Genomic DNA, 19,244 nt, shown 5'->3' with positions numbered 1-19,244 from the left:
ACAATACCAGAATGGCTTTGGAAACTAGATTTTTCATGGTTAGATCTTTCTAAAAACCAATTGTATGGAAAGCTTCCCAACTCATTATCTTTTAGCCCAGGAGCAATCATGGTGGATTTAAGCTTCAACCGCTTGGTGGGACGATTCCCACTTTGGTTTAATGTGATAGAGCTCTTTCTGGGAAACAATTTATTTTCTAGTCCAATTCCCTTGAACATCGGGGAATTATCGAGTTTGGAAATCCTTGATATTTCTTGTAACTTGTTAAATGGCAGCATCCCTTCATCAATTAGTAAACTAAAGGATTTGAACGAAATTGATCTCTCAAACAATCATTTATCTGGAAAGATTCCAAAGAATTGGAATGATTTGCACTATCTTGACACCATAGATCTATCCAAGAACAAACTGTCAGGTGGGATTCCAAGTTCGATGTGTTCAATATCTTTATTTAACTTGATATTGGGCGACAACAATCTTTCTGGGAAGCTCTCTCAAAGCTTACAAAACTGCACAGAGCTGTACTCCCTTGATCTTGGAAATAACAGGTTTTCGTGCGAGATACCCAAATGGATTGGAGAAAAAACATGTTGACAGGAGATATTCCTGAACAATTGTGTGGGCTTTCTTATCTCCACATTTTGGATCTTGTGCTTAACAATTTATCAGGATCCATCCCACAATGCTTAGGCAATTTGACTGCTTTACGTTCTGTGACCTTATTAAACATAGAATCTGATGACAACATCGGGGGGCGTGGCTCTTATTCAGGGCGCATGGAGCTAGTTGTGAAGGGACAATATATGGAATTTGATAGCATACTGCCAATTGTGAATTTGATTGATATTTCTAGCAATAACATTTGGAGAGAGATCCCAGAAGAGATCACAAATCTCCCGACCCTGGGTACCTTGAATTTGTCCCAAAACCAATTGATTGGAAAGATACCTGAGAAGATTGGAGCCATGCAAGGGCTAGAAACTCTTGACCTCTCATGCAACCGCCTTTTAGGCCCAATTCCTCCGAGCGTGTCTTCTCTAACCTTATTGAACCATTTGAACCTATCACATAACCTCCTATCAGGACCAATTCCAACAACCAACCAGTTCTCGACATTCAACGATCCGTCCATTTATGAGGCGCACCTGGGACTTTGTGGGCCTCCATTGTCAACCAATTGCTCCACTCTAAATGATTAAGATCACAAAGATGAGAGGAAGATGAAGATGAATGGGACCTGTCATGGTTCTTCATAAGCATGGGATTGGGCTTTTCGATGGGATTTTGGGTTGTATGTGGTAGTTTGGCTCTAAAGCAGTCTTGGAGGCAGGCTTATTTCCGATTCATTGATGAAACCAAAGATAGGCTATATGTCTTCACTGCAGTGAATGTGGCTCGTCTGAAAAGGAAGATGGAAACAGATGGAGTTCATGGCTGAAAAGGTGACATATCTTATATCACTTCCGATTCCTTTTCCTTTATTTTCAAATTTGTTTATTTATTTATTTCATTGTATTTTTGGTGTGTTATGATTATCATCACAATGAATTTAGCTATTTTGCAGAGGGTGATGTGGTTTCAAAATAACAAACATCATGCAAAAAGAAGGTAAGATGAATTTCATTGCAATGTAATGTAAGGCCATCCCTGTTTACGTACATATTTGTTAGCTATTAATCTTTTTATGCTTATATTTTATTATATGATTTCTTAACTTCTTGAATTGAAAATAATGATTTAAATTTACAAATAAAAATTGAATTGTTGTCTTGTTGGACTTAGATTTTACTAAAAGTATATTGCTTTAAATGTTCAAATCATGTTATAGAGGCATATTTTTAGACCCTTCAACTATGCATATGAATATAAGTTGTTTCTCTTCCCTTACTACAATTAAGTTTCTAAATACAATGCATAGGGTAATCAATTTCTTAGGTTGAGTCATTAGAAAGAGGATTGAGGGAGTTTATAATTGGGTTCAACTTTTTGAAGTTGCATAATCTGATTTTCATAGGGAAGGTTAAGATGTGTGTAATTTTTTCCAAGGTTGAATCCCAAAAAACTATACAAGCAAGCAACTAAGATTATAAATTGTTATAGGTTGTTAGTTGACACTCTAAATTTATTGACAAATATACTCACTTGAGTATGGTTAAATACCACAAGTATGAAAACTATAAGAATTTAAACAATCTTTATAACCAAGTTTGTTAATATTGTGTTGTTAATTATATAATAATAATAATAATAATAACAATAATTGCAATAATAATATTGAACATGTTGTTTATATTCCATTATGAAAATCTAAATATTGCTTAAATTGGAGCTAATTATGTGTATTTACTTGTTTCGGATTGAATACAATGATGAATTCTTAGCGGTGATGAAGATTTCTTTTGGTATGAGAATTCTATCTTTGAAATGTTGGCAAACAATTATTTTTCCTTAGGTAGTTTTGTTATTTGTAAACTATCATTTAAGTGAGAAACGTTGTAATATTAAGTTGGATACTCAACCTACTTTTGATATTTTAGAGTCATCTATACTTTAAAATTGTCCTTTCGACTTTTATGTTTATGTTAATTTGGTAGTTAATTATCACTATGTACCCTTAAGAAATTTTGTCTATTATTCAAATATATTTTGGTATAAGCTTCAAGTGATTGAGCTAATTGTACATTGTTGAAACATATGGCAAACCTAATTACTAACATTAGTATTCATCACCTCTAGTTGTAAAATATTTGCCAAATAATGTGTTTTCTTTTTCATTTTGTTTAGCAAAATATGGCCTAACAACATTGGTATAATATAATAACAATACTTTAAAATAAAATTATTGTAAATATAAGAAATGTTTTATTTAAACCATGGATCATATGTGTGTGTGTATATATATATATATATATATATATATATATATATATATATATATATATAATCATTTTTTTTAATGAGTGTTGTATGCAAACTTATTTTTTGGAAACCCCTCTTTTGAGTGCTTAAGTACGAGATAAGTACACTACTTGAGTGCTTGTTATTGGGCACTCTCAAGCAATACTTGAGTGTTCCAAGCCTTGAAAGCTAGATTCAAGTGCTTGAGCACTAGATCTCCAAAATCTTTTTCAATTAAAAGTTATTGTTCTTTCCATAACTTTATACTTGTGCTATCCAATCTATAGTTAACTCTAAATAATCTTGAATCTTTAATGGAGTGTAAGTCACGGGAAAATATAAGAAGTCTCAAATTAGAATGAATTGAACAAAATTCCAACAAAATTGAGCTTATAAATATTTTTTCTATTAATTGAAGTCATGGACTAAGAAACTTATGATCATCTTTTAAGAAAATATTTAGATTTATATTATCCATAATATAAATCTAAATCTTGCTTAGATTAAAGTTAATTATGTTTATTTACATGTTTTAGATTAAAACAGGGAGCTCGTCATGGTTAAGACTATTTTTTGAATGAGAGAAGATTTAATATTAAGTTTTAGGCTTAGCCCACATTTGAACCCTTAAGATAATCTATGGATTGAAAATGTTCTTTCAACTTTTATTATTTGTATATTGACCTTTTTTTATAAATTTTTTTTTAATCACAAAAAGTAGTAATAATTTTTATATAAAAAAATAGAAATTTTTATACCAAAAGTATAAACTCACCTTATATCTTTAAAAATCACTATAAAAAATTTTGAAATTTGAAATAATGTAAGTCTCTAAAAGTTTTTATATTTTATATCCAAGTTACTTTCATTTTCTATGTTTAAAAACAAAAATTAAGTACATACAAGTGCAGACAAGCTAACGCTAACCCAAAATCTTATAACATGGTTACCACCTATTTTACATGGTTAGGAGATAAAAACCCGTATAAGCCTCTAGTAAAGAGAATTAAAGTTTATTGGGTAATGATTTTAGGAAACGCTTATAATTTTTTTAACACTTAAAATTTTTTATTTTTCAAATATTAAAAATATTAAAAATACTTTATAAAATCATTATCAAACATACTTTAAATTAGTTTGGAAATAATTTTGAAAATTATTAAAAAAAATAGTTTTTAAAAATAGTTTTCTAAAATAATTCTATGAGATTTATATGATAAATGTTTGTTTGAAAATTTGAAATACTTTTAACGTATTTTTTGCTTTCAAATATTTTTCAAAAAAGTAAGTTTTATATATAGCATTTTATTTTTAATTATTCTTCATATTTATCTTATTATTTTTTAAAAAATAATCCTAGAAAACAATTGAAAACATTTTTTTTTTAAGAACAAAACCTATTTTCTATTTTTTTTTTAAATTGGTTTCTATTTTCTTATTGTCAAACAAGATTTTCTTATTTTCAATTTTCAAAAATAGAAATCTATTTTTAACAACCATTAACAAAGAGTTGTGCAGTACATGCAATCATACACGAGGCAAGAGTGCTACACACTACAAGAAGGTAAGTTTATAGCCGCGAAGGCCATAGGGATGCAGATAAATCCTATAGTTGCAGCCACCAATAAAAAACACAAGTAGAAGTTGTGAAGCTATCCCCGTTGTCATGTTTTTTCCTCAACTAAAAGCTCCATATGTGGTTGGGACAGCTGATAGTTGCTGCTATAAAGGTGTGATATCTACATAATTTAATACTATATAGTACTTATGGACATGGCCTTTTGTCAGCCGCAACTATAGGGCTTCATATGGATGCCACTTTTCCTTGCCTGCTGCCATAGGTTTATTCTCTTCACACAACTTATGTTTGGCCACAGTTGAAGTCTTGAATTTTTCTTTTTCAAATATTTTAATTAAAATTCTCATTTCAAAATTGAAAAGGTCCTACCACTTTTTCCGGTATATATTTTCTATTACATATATAAAACTTTAGTTGAAGCAACAAAATTAAACAAAGTTTGAGATGACTTAAAAAAAATCAAATTAAATAAACTGCACAAAACTCAAACAAAGTTTGGTTTCTTTCTTGGGTTTCAATTTCCAGCTCCTTATCAAAGTTCATTTTTTTCCTATCAAAACGAGAGAAGACCAAAGCTGAGACAAATTTAGCCTCAAAGCAGAAAGAGAGAGAAAAACTATGCTTAACTAATCAAAAACCATGTTTCCAAATCACATAATTAGAACTCCACAACAATCAACCAAAAGCAGAAAATTCCACTACCTTGTCCCTTCCAAGGGCGGCATAGTGTTGTAAGCCATTGCATGAGCCATCCTTGAAAAAGATGGAACAATACAATCTCAGATTAAGTTTTGGGCGAACAAATGACCTGAATCTAAGCATTTAATATGAAAACAAAAGTAAAGTCAGGGAAATGTTTGTTATCCTCTCAAGCCTACTATAATAGGACAGCGCAAACATAAGGCAGGGCTATGAAAGAAGTGACAGATCCATTATTTTTGCTCCGCAACAAATGGGGTACTCTAAAGGGTATGAACAATCATGTGACTGTCATTCTCCATGTGTAAATGCAGAACTATATAGTTACCTGGAGGAGTTTATGCAAAATACACAAGGCAACAAATGATATGCCTATGCTTAGAACATAATTCCAATAAAAGCTGGTTCTGAGATTTCTTATTTATTGTGGAGTTGGGTGGAGTAGGGAAGAGGTGGGATTAATTTGATTTCACTCGGTAGTAAACATTTCTCAGTTTGAATGTGACCATGCTGAGAATGAACTACCTGGTGGACAGGCATGTGTGAAATAGTAGTCTCTGGAGAGAAGCTTCTTAATGCTTCTGAGAGATTAATACATGCAGCCAAGCATTGGAAAGGATCCTCAGCAGACAACCACCAACGTCTTCCTTCCAGAGGTCTGTCTGTGGAATCAAAGATATCTTCCAAATGATTCTCAATAAATGCTACCCAACCCTCGTATGATAACTTGTCCAGTCCACCAGCATATAAATTTTCTAAATGTATATTCAGCCAATGTAAGCTTGACTTCCCGAGAAGGCGTCCCTCTGCAAACTCTAGGATACCTCAACACAAATCAGAGTTTGAGATGGTTTAAATATGGGTGCCTGGGGTAGGCAAATTAAGTGTAACAGATGTCAAGAATATGATGGAATGATAAATTGTTTAAATGCTCAAAAAACTTCAGAAACGGTGCTCTAACTCTCCATCAAGCAAGCCTCTTATAGGACAATGCCCTAGTTATTCATTGGGACTTCTATCACCTATCAGATGAATTCGAAGATACTAAGAGACTTCCTGACTAGTTAACAGAACTAGAAAGTAATAATTGTTTATCTTAATATAAGAGACAATATGAAATCAATACGGAATTACTCACGATTTTCCATCACCAAATTGCTACCAGTCTGGTTCTTACCACTTGTGGATCCTACATAATTAAGACAATATGAAAAAATAATACAATATGTGAAAATAGAATATCATAAACAACTCGTTTTCTCATCATTAGAGAAAAAAAAAAAACCCTTTGATTATACTCACAACTTTGAGAAAACTTCACCTGATTTCATACACCCAATATAAACTCAAGGCTTATTCAAATGAGTAGCAAGAGTTGCTTCTAGAGTATCTGTATGAAAACGATGGATAAGTCATCATGCTTTTGTAAGTGTTTTAATTGTCAACATTTGAACCATTAAACATTATAAGAGAATTGCTCAGGCTATTAGCCTACCTGTTAGTTGCCTTAATATCCCATTGTTGGCCTATTACCGAGTAACTTAAAAGTTTTGGGTAGGGTGGTGGTTTAACATTGATGTCTTAAGTTCAAACACACCTGAGGAAGCGTATTAAGACTATTGGGAAATTCTGGATTCAAACTTCACCCCATGTGGGCGCTAAGGCTATTAACTTAAGTATCAATCACTCAATATACATTGTCTTGGATAAGGGGAAAGAAAGAAAGAAAGATTACTTATGGCAAAAGTGATGCTAACAATGATGTTCAATGTAATGCTCTCAAATGAAGAATAACATACTTTTTGTGCTAAGCATTTTAGTGCAGTTTAGCACATAAGTTATGTCAAAATTACTTTTTGAAGCAGTGAATCACAATATTACTTCTTGTTCCATTATTATGCAAACTATTGTCTCCCTTATTACAATAAAGACAAACTCCAAATTTCTGTAAACAGGGGTAAAGAGGGTGCAGGGCAGGGGCAAGGGCAGGGCCTCTTGATGGTTTTCTGCTTTCCATTCAATTGAGCAACTTTAGAAAAATCCTAGAGAAACAAGATTTTAGCTTCTCATAATTTGCACCTGTTAGCTCCAAGGCTTTTCAAATTGGTTGATGGAGTTTGCAAACTATTGAAAGATGACTATTGCAAACTGAGAAAATAAACAAAACAATGAAAAAAAAATAGAAGACAAATGGAAGTTCCCTAAAAGTTTTTATGTTAATAAGAGTTCAGCCTACAAGCCTCCTGTTTTTATCCCTTATATGCTTATAACAGAAATGTCAATTTGTTAAGTGCCAACTGGGTCATTCTCTATGTAAATCATAGAAAGAGTAAAGAGAGAAACTTACAAAAAGAAGGGTATTCTACCAGTTGGTATCCATGTCTTATGGATTGCATCTCTATTGTTCTTGTGGCCAAACTTAGTAATCGTTCCTACATCAGCTAAATGCTTTTTCTTAGGAGGAGTTACTTATTTTCTGACAAGTTCTTTGAGACAAAATATTCCTGCTGTGCTGCAAGTAACTCCATCTCAAAGGCTGCTAACTTCTTCTGCTGTTTCTATAAAATTGAAGAACCATAACCATGACCTCTAGATTATATTTTGTCTATTATAACAAAAGCCCCAAAAAAAGAACCCCACATAAAGGAAGTATAGATATAATTTATTTACCTGTAATTTTCAGTGTCATTGGCTGATTGCACCTGAAAACTATTAAAATGGTAAGTATAGATATTTACCTCAATTACTCTGAATGATTAATTTCGAAAAATGAAAATAGGCTAGTATCAACTCTGATTGTTTCAATAAAAGAAAAAAAAAAAGAAAAGAGAAAAACAGAAAGAAAGAAAGAAAAAAGCAAGAGCTTATGCACATCACCAATTTATTTGGCATTGTAATGTAATGCTATAGAACATATACCATGATGGACTGATTCTGGTTCCATTCAATGTCAAGACCCTCTTTGTATCATTATAATTTAGTCTCAATAACAAAACAGTCCCAAAAAATGCATTAACAAACTGTGGGGAAGAAAAGTTGAAGCTACAATTGAATAACAATATCAAGCTCTTTAATCAAATAAACCTTATTCTTAGAATCCAACCATAGCCTACCAATAACAGATTTCCATAAAAACAATTTTTCTTTTGAAAAACATAGACCAATTATAATCAAAATCAAAAGCATCACAAAACAAAAACCTAAATTAACGAAATTAACCACACTATAAACACTATTACAGCCAAGAAATGAAAATCATTTCACAATATGAAACAGTGTGAGAACTCACCGGCCGGTGACGTAAATCGATGCCATGGTGGCGAACATGGCTAGCATGAGAACCGAAACTAGAGATTTGGAAGCCGAACCAGATAGTAGGTGATTCCGTCCCCGGCTATGCATTTCATCACTGTGAAGCGAAGAAGACTACAATCTTTAGAGACCTTTTATCAATGGCTGGCCAACCTAGTTGAATTTCGGATTATTGGTTCTCTTTGACTAGATTTCGGCTCCGAATTTGAAATACACAAGTAATTCGGAGAAGAAAAGAGAGAATCGGAGCTGGTCGTTGATCTAGGCCTCATCACTAATGGTAGTAATGTAGTTGGAGAAACAATTCTTTTCGACGCCCTAGAAAAAGAACAATCACTAGACCTACAGAAGGGTTTTAAGATCTTACCATAATAACGAAAGGTCCTTTTTTTTGGGTAGATATTGAGAAGACATCTAGTATGGTAATTTTAAAAAATTATTCTTAAATTATTGTAGTAAAAAAAGTTATTCCAAATGTTCGGTAGTTTTTGTCACGTAGGAGAGAGGGGCACGGGTAAATTTTTTTTTTTAACCAAAATTGTCTTTTGAAAAGACGATTTAAAAAAAAAAAAAATCAAAAGGGAAATCGTCTCTTCAAAAGATGATTTTCCCACAAAAAAAAAAAATTATTTCAAAGGGAAATCGTCTCTTGAAGAGACGATTTCCCATTAAAAAAAAATTAATATTTCAAAAAATCCCAAATTAAAAGAAATTTTGGAAATCCAAACTAATTTAAAAAAAAAAAAAAATCAAAGGGAAATCATCTCTTGAAGAGACAATTTTCCCATTTAAAAAAAAATAAAAATTCAAAAGGGAAATCGTCTCTTCAAGAGACGATTTCCCTTTGAATTTTTTAAAAAAATTAATATTACAAAAAATAATTTAAAAAAAATCCCAAATTAAAAGAAAAAATTAATATTACAAAAAATTGGAAATCCAAACTAATTTATAAAAAAAAACTAAATTAAAATAAATAAATAAATAAATAAATTCAAAGGGAAATCGTGTCTTTAGAGGATTTCCCATTAAAAAAAATTAATATTACAAAAAATTTGAAATCCAAACTAAATTAAAAAAATAAAATAAAATAAAATAAAATTCAAAGACGATTTCCCTTTAAAAAAAATTTAAGTGAAATCGTCTCTCTAAGAATCGATTTCTCTTAAAAAAATATTTATTTTTTATTTAATGTGAAATCGTATCTTGAAGAGACAATTTGGCAAAAAAAAAAAAAAAAACTTTCCGAAATAGCTAGCCCGTTTGCTATTTTGAAGAAGACCGTTTGGTATCATACCGTTACACTCTACCAATTCCATTTGAAACTCAAACTTTAACCACTTATCATACCTTTTTCCAACTTCTCATATACTATAAATTACCTTCTTCATTTTCATTTTCACCTTCAAACTTCTTCTTTCTAATTTTCACCTTTAAACTTATTCACTTACATTTTCCCCATCTTCCCACTTGAAACTGAAATTTTCACTTCTCAGTTTTTCACCTTCCATCTTTGGTAGACTTTGAGCATATCTCCTAAGGTAATATTGTTTGCTTTATTTTATTTTATGATCTATAGTTTTTATTATTATATCAGTTTTTATTGGTAGGTAATATTTTTGCCTTTATTTCATATTTATTATGTAATGCATGATAGATATTTGTTGTTACATGTATTTTTTTTAATTTATTTGATTTATGATAATTTTGTTAGAATATTATTTGTTGTAAATTATCATTATATAAAGATAAATGAATTAAATCATTAAAAAAATAAAAATTGTAAAACCAAGGTTTGGTTAATCTTGATTTTGATGATAACAAAACAAGGTTTAGAACTAATGACTATATTTTAAGTGTGATTAGGCAAGACGACTTCCAAAGTGGTAATCCAAAGACAAATCAAGCCAAGGAGAAATCATGAAGAATAGGATTATTGTTTATGTTTATCAATAAAATATTAAATTTTAAATTTTAAAATAAAATAAAATATTGATAAAATGAGAATGAAAAATAATAATAATAGAATAATTATATTTCTATATATTTTGCATAATATATGATTTTAAAAAATATTAAACTTTAAAAAATACAAATACAACATTATCCAAAATTATAAATTGATCTTATATATTTTTTAAAATTAATAATAGTGTTAAATAATTGACAAAATTGTTGTAAAACAATGAGATGTAAAAATATAAATATAAATAAAAGTAAAAATAAAACTAAAATGTTATTTGATTTATTATATATAAAGTAATTTAACACAAATATAAAATAGTAATCGTGACTATTAAATGTATATAATATTGTGGACCCCGCATTTCGGCTCATGCGTTTCCCACTCGATGGTGAACTCGATTTTAATTTGAAAGATTGATTTGTTGATTAAAAATGACTTGGAGTCGCCACTTATTTTTGTTTTATTTTTAAAATGGTAAACAAAATAAGAAAGAAAAACCCTAAGTGTGACTCCTTATTTCGGAAAAGGTGGTCTGTGAAAAACCTGATCGGGCTCGGGGGTCAGGTTACTTATCGGGAAGGTACGGTAAAAGACCATAGCACCCCTCTAAGCCCCTAAAGTCGGGTCTCTACTAATACAATGAAACTGACGTGACAATCAACGAGAAAGTCAATGGATACCCATCTAAATCATGCACAATATGAGAATCAAAACACGCAATAGAGATTGACTAGAATGGGAGTGGATGCGTACCTCGGCCATGAGCCATAATGCGCTATCAAGAAATAGGATTAGTGCACAATTAATGAATACAAAATATAGCTCATGCATATCGGAGTGCAAAGCGAAGCTCAAGCAAAATACACTAAGCACAACAGTTGACAAATCGAAAGAGATCGAACATAGGGCCCCCACCAAAGCCCAATTTATTACTCATGAACTAGTCTCACAAATTCCGTGTTTTAGGATTAAGAAGAATTCACTATTGCTTATGTAAAAATCAAGAAGAACAGAAGATTATTTAGGAATCGAAATGGAATTAAAACTATTCGAGTGAAAATTGGATTTTTGGAGCTTATTGGAAAATTGGGGGTCTTAGGAATTGAATTTAAGATTAGAGCTTCGATAATTAAAAGGAAATTTTGCCAGAGAAAACAAGAAATGAACTTCAGGGAATTAAACTGCAAGGATATGGATTTTGAAAGTCGAAGTTGTAATAACAATAATAATAAGGAATGAACTTTGGGAAATTGAACTGCGAGAATATAGATTTTTGATAATAATAATAATAACAATAATATTAATAATAATAATAATAATAATAAATGAACTTTAGAAAATTAAATTGCGAGGGTACAAATTTTTAATAATAACAATAATAACAATAAATCACTGATAATAATAATAATAATAATAGTAATAACAATAAATGATAATAATAATAATATGGACAAACAAAAGGGATTAAAAGAGCTTTGGAATTAGAAGGGCCTAGGGTGAGAACGGCTTTGGAAATGGGCTAAACGAATTGGGCTTTGGAATTAGAAGGGCTTAGGGTGAGAACGGCTTTGGAAATGGGCTTGGGGCATTAGAAACGAATTGGGCTTTGGAATTAGAAGGGCTTAGGGTGAGAACGGCTTTGGAAATGGGCTTGGGGCATTAGAAGCGAATTGGACTTTGGGATTAGGAGGGCCTAGGATGATAATAATGATAATAATAACAACAAGGTTTTGAAATAGTAATGATAATAATAATAATCATAATAATAATAATAATAGTAATAAGATTTGGAAATAATAATAATAATAATAATGATAACACGACTTTGAAAGTTGAATTAATAATAATAATGATAATGATATTTTAAAAAGTTGAATTAATAATAATAATAATAATAGTATTTTAAAAGTTGAATTAAAGATAATAATTATAATAATAATAATAATAATCATAATAATAAGATTCTGAAAGTTGAATTAACAATAATAATAATAATAATAACAATAATAACAATAATAATAATAATAACAATAATAATAATAATAATAATAATAATAATAATAACAATAACAATAATAATAATAATAACAATAATAACAATAATAATAATAATAATAATAACAATAATAATAGTAATAAATAATAATAATAATAATAATAATAACAATAATAATACCCGTTAACAATAATAATAATAATATCGATTAATAATAATAATAATAATAATAATAATAATAATAATAATAACAATAATAATAATAATAATAATAATAATAATAACAATAATAATAATAATAATAATAATAACAATAATAATACCCGTTAACAATAATAATAATAATATCCGTTAATAATAATAATAATAATATCGATTAATAATAATAATAATTAATAATAATAATAATAGTTAATAATAATAATGATAATGATAATATAGTTAATAATAATAGTAGTAATAATAATAATAATAATAATAATTAAAAGTTAATAATAAATAATAATAATATCCGTTAATAATAATAATAATAATATCGATTAATAATAATAATAATAATAATAATAATAATAATAATAATAATAATAATAACAATAATAACGGTAATAATAGTAATAATAATAATAATAATAGTTAATAATAATAATGATAATAATAATATAGTTAATAATAATAATTGAAATAATATGCAAATTCGGGCCTGGGACACTTATGCAAATTTGGGCTTGGGACAGAGAAGCCCAACTACCAATCCATGGGCTGCAACACTCTTGCCTGAAGATGCACCTTCCAGCTGGTACCATTTCAAACCAGTTTCTATTGCTTGACAGAGAATGGTGGTGGTGATATCGGTGTCGGTGATGGTGGAGATGCGTGGCTTTCGAAGCCACGACACCAGCCGGTGGACGTCTCCGCTGATGGCGCCGTCGACCACGCCGCGGGAACAATCGAAGAGGACGACGAGCAGGCCGCCGCCGTCGACAGCCTAGAGAGAGACGTCCCGAACCGGAGTAGCAGCGCCGAACTCCTAAGGCGGCTCCGGCGAGGTCTGTGGGGAATGGAAGGCTTGCTTGGCTACTGCCCGCTCCCAGCCACTGAAGAGGACTTACGCGCATGGAGGTGTGAGTGATGGTGGATACGCGGGCATAGAGAAAAAGAAGGTGGTGAGGGGTGGGATTGGCATGGAGATGGGTGTTTGCATGGATATTGCAGGGTTGGGATGGAGTGATGGCAGCTTCGTGTGGCCATGCAAGGGTGGAGAGAAACTGGAAGTTCTCAATGCCATGATCAAACATCAAACCCAAGTGAAGATCCGCTTGCAAGGGAAATATCAACAAAATTGCAGGAAGCGAAAAAAACAGAGCAAGCATTTTTCCTTTGGGGTCTTGGATACCCACAGCAAGTCACCAAAAATAATTAAAAGAGAACCTTACCTGAATATTCCACCGCGTCACCTTCCTCTCTCTCGTCTGAATCTCCTCTGGAACCCGCCAGCCTTCCTTCTTTCTCTCCTCCTCCTTTCTCTGCTCACAGAAGGTCCCCCCTCCGGAATTTTCTTTCCCGCTCTTTTTCTTGACAGCCCCACCACCTACTCTCTGTCCCGCGTCCCATCTCGCCGCCACCCCCAGCTTGATTTCGGGGTGGTCAGAAGAGTAAACGTAAAATAATAAAAAATAAATAAATAAAAAAAACACCGTTCCAGGGGGTCTACAAATATGCCCCTCTTCGGTAGAGTTCACGAGTGTAAAAAATATGAACACTGGAGTGAAAAGCAAGTGTGAATAGTGAGTGTAATGAAGTGAGCTCTACCGAAGAATCAAGGAGACCCCATAAGGACGCCAATGAGACACGAACTCACTCGGGTCAAAAAACGAATAACGAGGCTCTAATCCTAAAAGGAAATGAAGTCTCAAAATGTCCCTGAAGCCACACTGACCTAGGCTCCCTCTAAAACGTCTCCAAAAGTGACTCGAGAGACCATGACAAAGATGAGTAATGGTCAAACCACTCTAGAGTACAAGAAATAGAGTGCCCGAAAGGAGACTGTCCCGCGTAAACCACAGGAAAACAACAGGTGCAGGGTGCTCAATAACATGACAAAAATACGTATCGTGAACTCAAAAGACATCGTCATGAGCAGTGAAGAGGGAAATCTAGAAGAACGATGACGAATAGGTGGTAAGCACTGGGCAAAAAGTGAGGAAAACGAGGATAAATGCAAACCCATGAAGATAAGACGCACGATGCCAGTGAATATGAATGTCGGAGACCATGACTTTGAATGATACAGATGAGAAGGAATGACTCTGAACGTCAAAACACGAAAAGGTGATGACTCAAGGTGTTTGAAGAGATATGTACAACGGTTCTGGACGCCAAACTAAAGAAAGATGGATTTGACTATCGAAACCGGAAATAGTGATGGCTCTGAACGTCGAACGGATGAGTGATGATGGCTCCGAACGCCAAGACTGGAAATGCGATGATGGCTCTGAAAGCCGAGCTGAAAATAGTGATGGCTATGAATGCCAAAACTGAGAAGCAATGATGGCTCTGAACGCCAAAACTGAGAAGTGATGAAGGCTCTGAACGCCAAACTGAAAATAGTGATGGCTATGAATGCCAAAACTGAGAAGCGATGATGGCTCTGAACGCCAACTGGGAATAGTGACGGCTCTGAACGCCAAAACTGAGGAGCGATGATGGCTCTAAACGCCTAACTGAAAATCGATGATGGCTCTGAACGCCAAACTGAAAATAGTGATGGCTCTGAACGCCAAAACTGAGAAGCGATGATGGCTCTGAACGCCAAACTGAGAAGTGATGAAGGCTCTGAACGCCAAACTGAGAATAGTGATGGCTCTGAACGCCAAAACTGAAAAGTGACTCCGAATGTCAATCTGAAAGCCGATGATGGCTCTGAATACCGAACTGAAAACATGGTGATGGCTCTGAATGCCGAAACTAAAAAGCGATGATGGCTCTGAACGCCGAAACCGAGAAAATAATAGCTCTGGAAGCCAAATAAAAAAGCTAACTTCAAACACTAAACTGAAAGAATAATGGCTCTAGAAGCCAAACAAAAAAAAACTAACTCTAAAAGCTAAACTAGAAAACAACAGCTCTGGAAGCCAAACCAAAAAGCTAACTCTAAAAGCTAAACTAGAAAGTAACAGCCCTGGAAGCCTAAACAAGACGACAGAAATGGCTCTGGAAGCCTAAACAAGATGACAGTAATGGCTCTAGAAGCCTAAACAAGACGACAATAACGGCTCTGGAAGCCTAAACAAGACGACAGAAATGGCTCTGGAAGCATAAACAAGATGACGGTAATGGCTCTAGAAGCCTAAACAAGATGACAAAAATGGCTCTAGAAGCCTAAACAAGATGACAGAAATGGCTCTGGAAGCCTAAACAAGACGACGGTAATGGCTCTAGAAGCCTAAACAAGATGACAGAAATGGCTCTGGAAGCCTAAACAAGACGACGATAATGGCTCTGGAAGCCTAAACAAGATGACAGTAATGGCTCTGGAAGCCTAAACAAGACGACGGTAATGGCTCTGGAAGCCTAAACAAGACGACGGTAATGGCTCTGGAAGCCTAAACAAGATGACAGTAATGGCTCTGGAAGCCTAAACAAGATGGCAGAAGTGGCTCTGGAAGCCTAAACGAGATGACAGAAATGGCTCTGGAAGCCTAAACAAGACGACAGTAATGGCTCTGGAAGCCTAAACAAGGTGATGGTAGGGGGATGCTCTAGGTGATAGCTCGTAAAGATCGATAAATGAGTCTGACAGCCATGAAATCAAGACGAGACACAATAAACCCAAAGAGAGGGGATATGCCCCAGTAGAAAAGCGCTGAAGGGGGTATGCCCCACTATGACGACTCGCAAAGATCAAGAAATGGACTGAGTGTGAGAAAGATCTGCAAAATATCCGACGAACTCAAAGACGAGGGTATGCCCCAGTGTGGCATGCCACTGCAAATCTCAATCCACTGGAAATGGCTGAAAGGGACTCTACGAGTCTCGAACGACGCTCCGCTGAGAGCTCATATCGATGAAGACCTCAGGAATAATGGTCAATGAGGTGAACACAATATATCTCGGCCGAGTGATGGAAACTGTAACGGATATGTGAGAGAACGATCGCTTCCAAGGCTAAATGAGGGCAATATGCCCCAGTATGGCATCAGATGTACCCGATCTGTCCTGATGACCCGAGAATAACACCAATGGGACATGTAATAGATCTGATATGTACCCCACTGAAATGATGACGCGGGAAATCCAGGCACCAGAGACAACTCCCTCCAGGAATTACGACTATATCAAAGGGTACGAATCTAGCTGAATGACTCAAGAGAGGCTCCTCGGAGTATCCGGACAAAATGAAATCAAACATTGACCTGGCGTGTATCTCATAACTGTGGATGATCATGTAAACCAGTGGGGATCTATAAGTCTCGATCGAGATGGGGAATATGCCCCAGTGTGGCATCGAGAATGTAACATGTCGAAAAAATCAGATGAGCTCAGATCATCTATGCCTGCAACTGAATCAAACCCACATATCGAAGAGGTGTCCCTCGGAAGGAAACATGACGACATCCAAGCATCTAAAAGCGCGGACCTGGCTAGATGGCTCTCTAGGCTTCCCTAAGGGATCATTGTGAGGATAGCGAATATATCATCATCTCTGCATACATCTCGCCAAATAAGGATAAGCACGCGACTCCCTCCTGATCTGTAAATCTCATCCGAACCGAAATATGCCCCTGTATGGCATCAAAATGTATGATAGGTCGGAGATCAGATAGCACAGAATCATCTATCCTCAAACGCGTGACCTCTGCGAAGATCCATAAAGATCCTCTGAAATGGAAAATATGCCCCAGTATGGCATCAGGTGCGCAACAAGCCCGAAGAACAACATGACATGAAATCATCCATCGTCGCACATGTGACCTCCATGAAAGTCCGTAGATCTCATCTGAAACGGAAAATATGCCCCAGTATGGCATCCGGTGCACGACAGGTCCGAAGAACAAGTGTCATGAAATCATCTATCGTAGCACACGTAACCTCCGTGAAGATCTGTAAATCTCATCCAAAACGGAAATATGCCCTCGTATGGGCATCAGATGCACGATAGGTCAGAAATCGGGCGACATGAAGTCATCTGTCATCGAACATGTAACACTGGTCGTCCGAATCCATAACTGAATCATGCACATATATCCAAGATGTACCTCCCGGATGGAGAGGCATGATGGCATCCAAGTGTCGAGAAGTGCGGACCTAGCTGGGTGGATCTTGGGGGCTCCGTAAGGTAACGATCAGTCCACATCTCAGTGAGCATCCAGTAAGAGATAATGATCGTGCAAGTCCGTGAGGATCCATAAACCTCCAAATGAAGCGGGATACGCCCCCAGTGTGGCACCAGAGGTACGATAGGTCAAAATCAGGTGACACCAAGTCTATCATTGTCAAACTCATGACCACCGATAATCCGAACACGACTGAATCGGTCCTACACTCAAAGAGGCGTCTCCCAGAAGAAGAAGCATGACGATATCTAAATGCTAAACTGAGAAAATAAATAAATAATAAATAAAAGATCTGGAAGCCAAACCGAAAGCTAATTCTAAAACTAAACTAGAAAATAATAGCTCTGGAACCAAACAAAAAAAAACTAAACCTAAACACTAAACTAGAAGATAATGGCTCTGGAAGCCAAACTAAAAGCTAACCCTAAAATCTAAACTAGGAGACTAATAGGTGAAAACCTACGGTGGTGATAAATCTGAAACAAAGGGGGATGCCCTAAGCAAACTGACGGTAGGGGATGCCCTAAACATAATAAAAATAGGGGGATGCCCTAAACAAGATGACGGTAGGGGGATGCCCTAACAAAATGACCGTAGGGGGATGCCCTAAACGAGGTGATAACCCGGTAAAGATCAACAAATGGGTCCAACAACATGAAATCAACACGGGTGTGCTAAACTCAAAGAGGGGGGGAATGCTCCAGTAGGAAAGCGCTACAAGGGGGGATGCCCAATATGACGACTCGCAAAGTCCAGAGTAGATCGAACAGTGAGAAAGTCCGAGAAAGATCTGATGGACTCAAGGATGGGGGTATGCCCCAGTGTGAAATAGATAACCAAGATAAGACACAGACTGTCACCAAACAAGACACTATGGGATATGCTCAATGATGATGCAATGAAAAAAACACATACATAGGCTCAATGAACAAATGCTAAAACAAATCCAAGCATCACCGAAACTAGCTGACAAGCAAAACTAAAATAATGGATCAACAAATACTGACCAAAACTCTAAGTTTGAAATGTAAGCGAATCAAGACACAATATGTCAACTATCATGTGAGTACATCATCACAAATATATCAACAATCTAGCAGACCCTACTATATGGAAGATGAACCTAATGTCCAAAGGCGTGTGAAAACTCAACCAGAAAACCCGAACTGGTCTGCATCCTCCTCTGGTCAAGACAAAGGGATAAGGTCATGTGAGACGATGAAATATGTGGGCTCAAAAGATTGAGGCTCTAATAGGGTGGATACAGGTATACGGTTGTCAAAATGTGGATGTAGGATGTGTAACAAAGGAAAGTGGGTACCCAAGTCGGACCAAGTACGTCGAGAAGATTGAACCAGGGTGCAATGACTCTATAATCCATCGAGAGCAGTGATCATAAACAGGAAGTGGAGTCTCACGTCAAAATCAGCAAGGTAGGTATGCTCCAGTATGAATGCATCATCT

At 34.6% G+C, this 19,244-nt stretch overlaps 1 protein-coding gene across 21 annotated transcripts in view; it reads right to left on the bottom strand.

Annotated features, from left to right (window-relative positions):
- LOC117914063 (DNA-directed RNA polymerase 1B, mitochondrial-like) overlaps nucleotides 1-8,842 on the bottom strand; it is a 15,295-nt gene extending 6,453 nt beyond the window's left edge. For 4 of the 21 annotated variants that reach the window (XR_004651268.1, XR_004651281.1, XR_004651262.1 and 1 more), the window contains exons 1-5: nucleotides 8,466-8,842; nucleotides 7,847-7,878; nucleotides 7,524-7,734; nucleotides 6,498-6,566; nucleotides 6,315-6,365 (exon numbers count right to left, since the gene is read on the bottom strand). Coding sequence is in view for 2 of the 21 variants with exons in the window: in XM_034829271.1 (XP_034685162.1) it covers nucleotides 5,594-5,991; nucleotides 6,315-6,365; nucleotides 7,847-7,878; nucleotides 8,466-8,578 (594 nt within the window). In the remaining 19 variants the exon portion in view is untranslated. Of the gene's footprint in view, nucleotides 1-5,033; nucleotides 6,366-6,478; nucleotides 6,567-7,523; nucleotides 7,735-7,846; nucleotides 7,886-8,465 lie in introns of those variants that run through there. The other 17 variants (XR_004651288.1, XR_004651256.1, XR_004651275.1 and 14 more) reach the window with 17 other exon arrangements.
- Between the last annotated feature and the right edge of the window lie 10,402 nt (nucleotides 8,843-19,244).

The sequence above is a fragment of the Vitis riparia genome, chromosome 1, assembly GCF_004353265.1.
Source record: "Vitis riparia cultivar Riparia Gloire de Montpellier isolate 1030 chromosome 1, EGFV_Vit.rip_1.0, whole genome shotgun sequence".
Taxonomy (NCBI): domain Eukaryota; kingdom Viridiplantae; phylum Streptophyta; class Magnoliopsida; order Vitales; family Vitaceae; genus Vitis; species Vitis riparia.
This window is presented reverse-complemented; position numbering and strand designations above follow the sequence as displayed.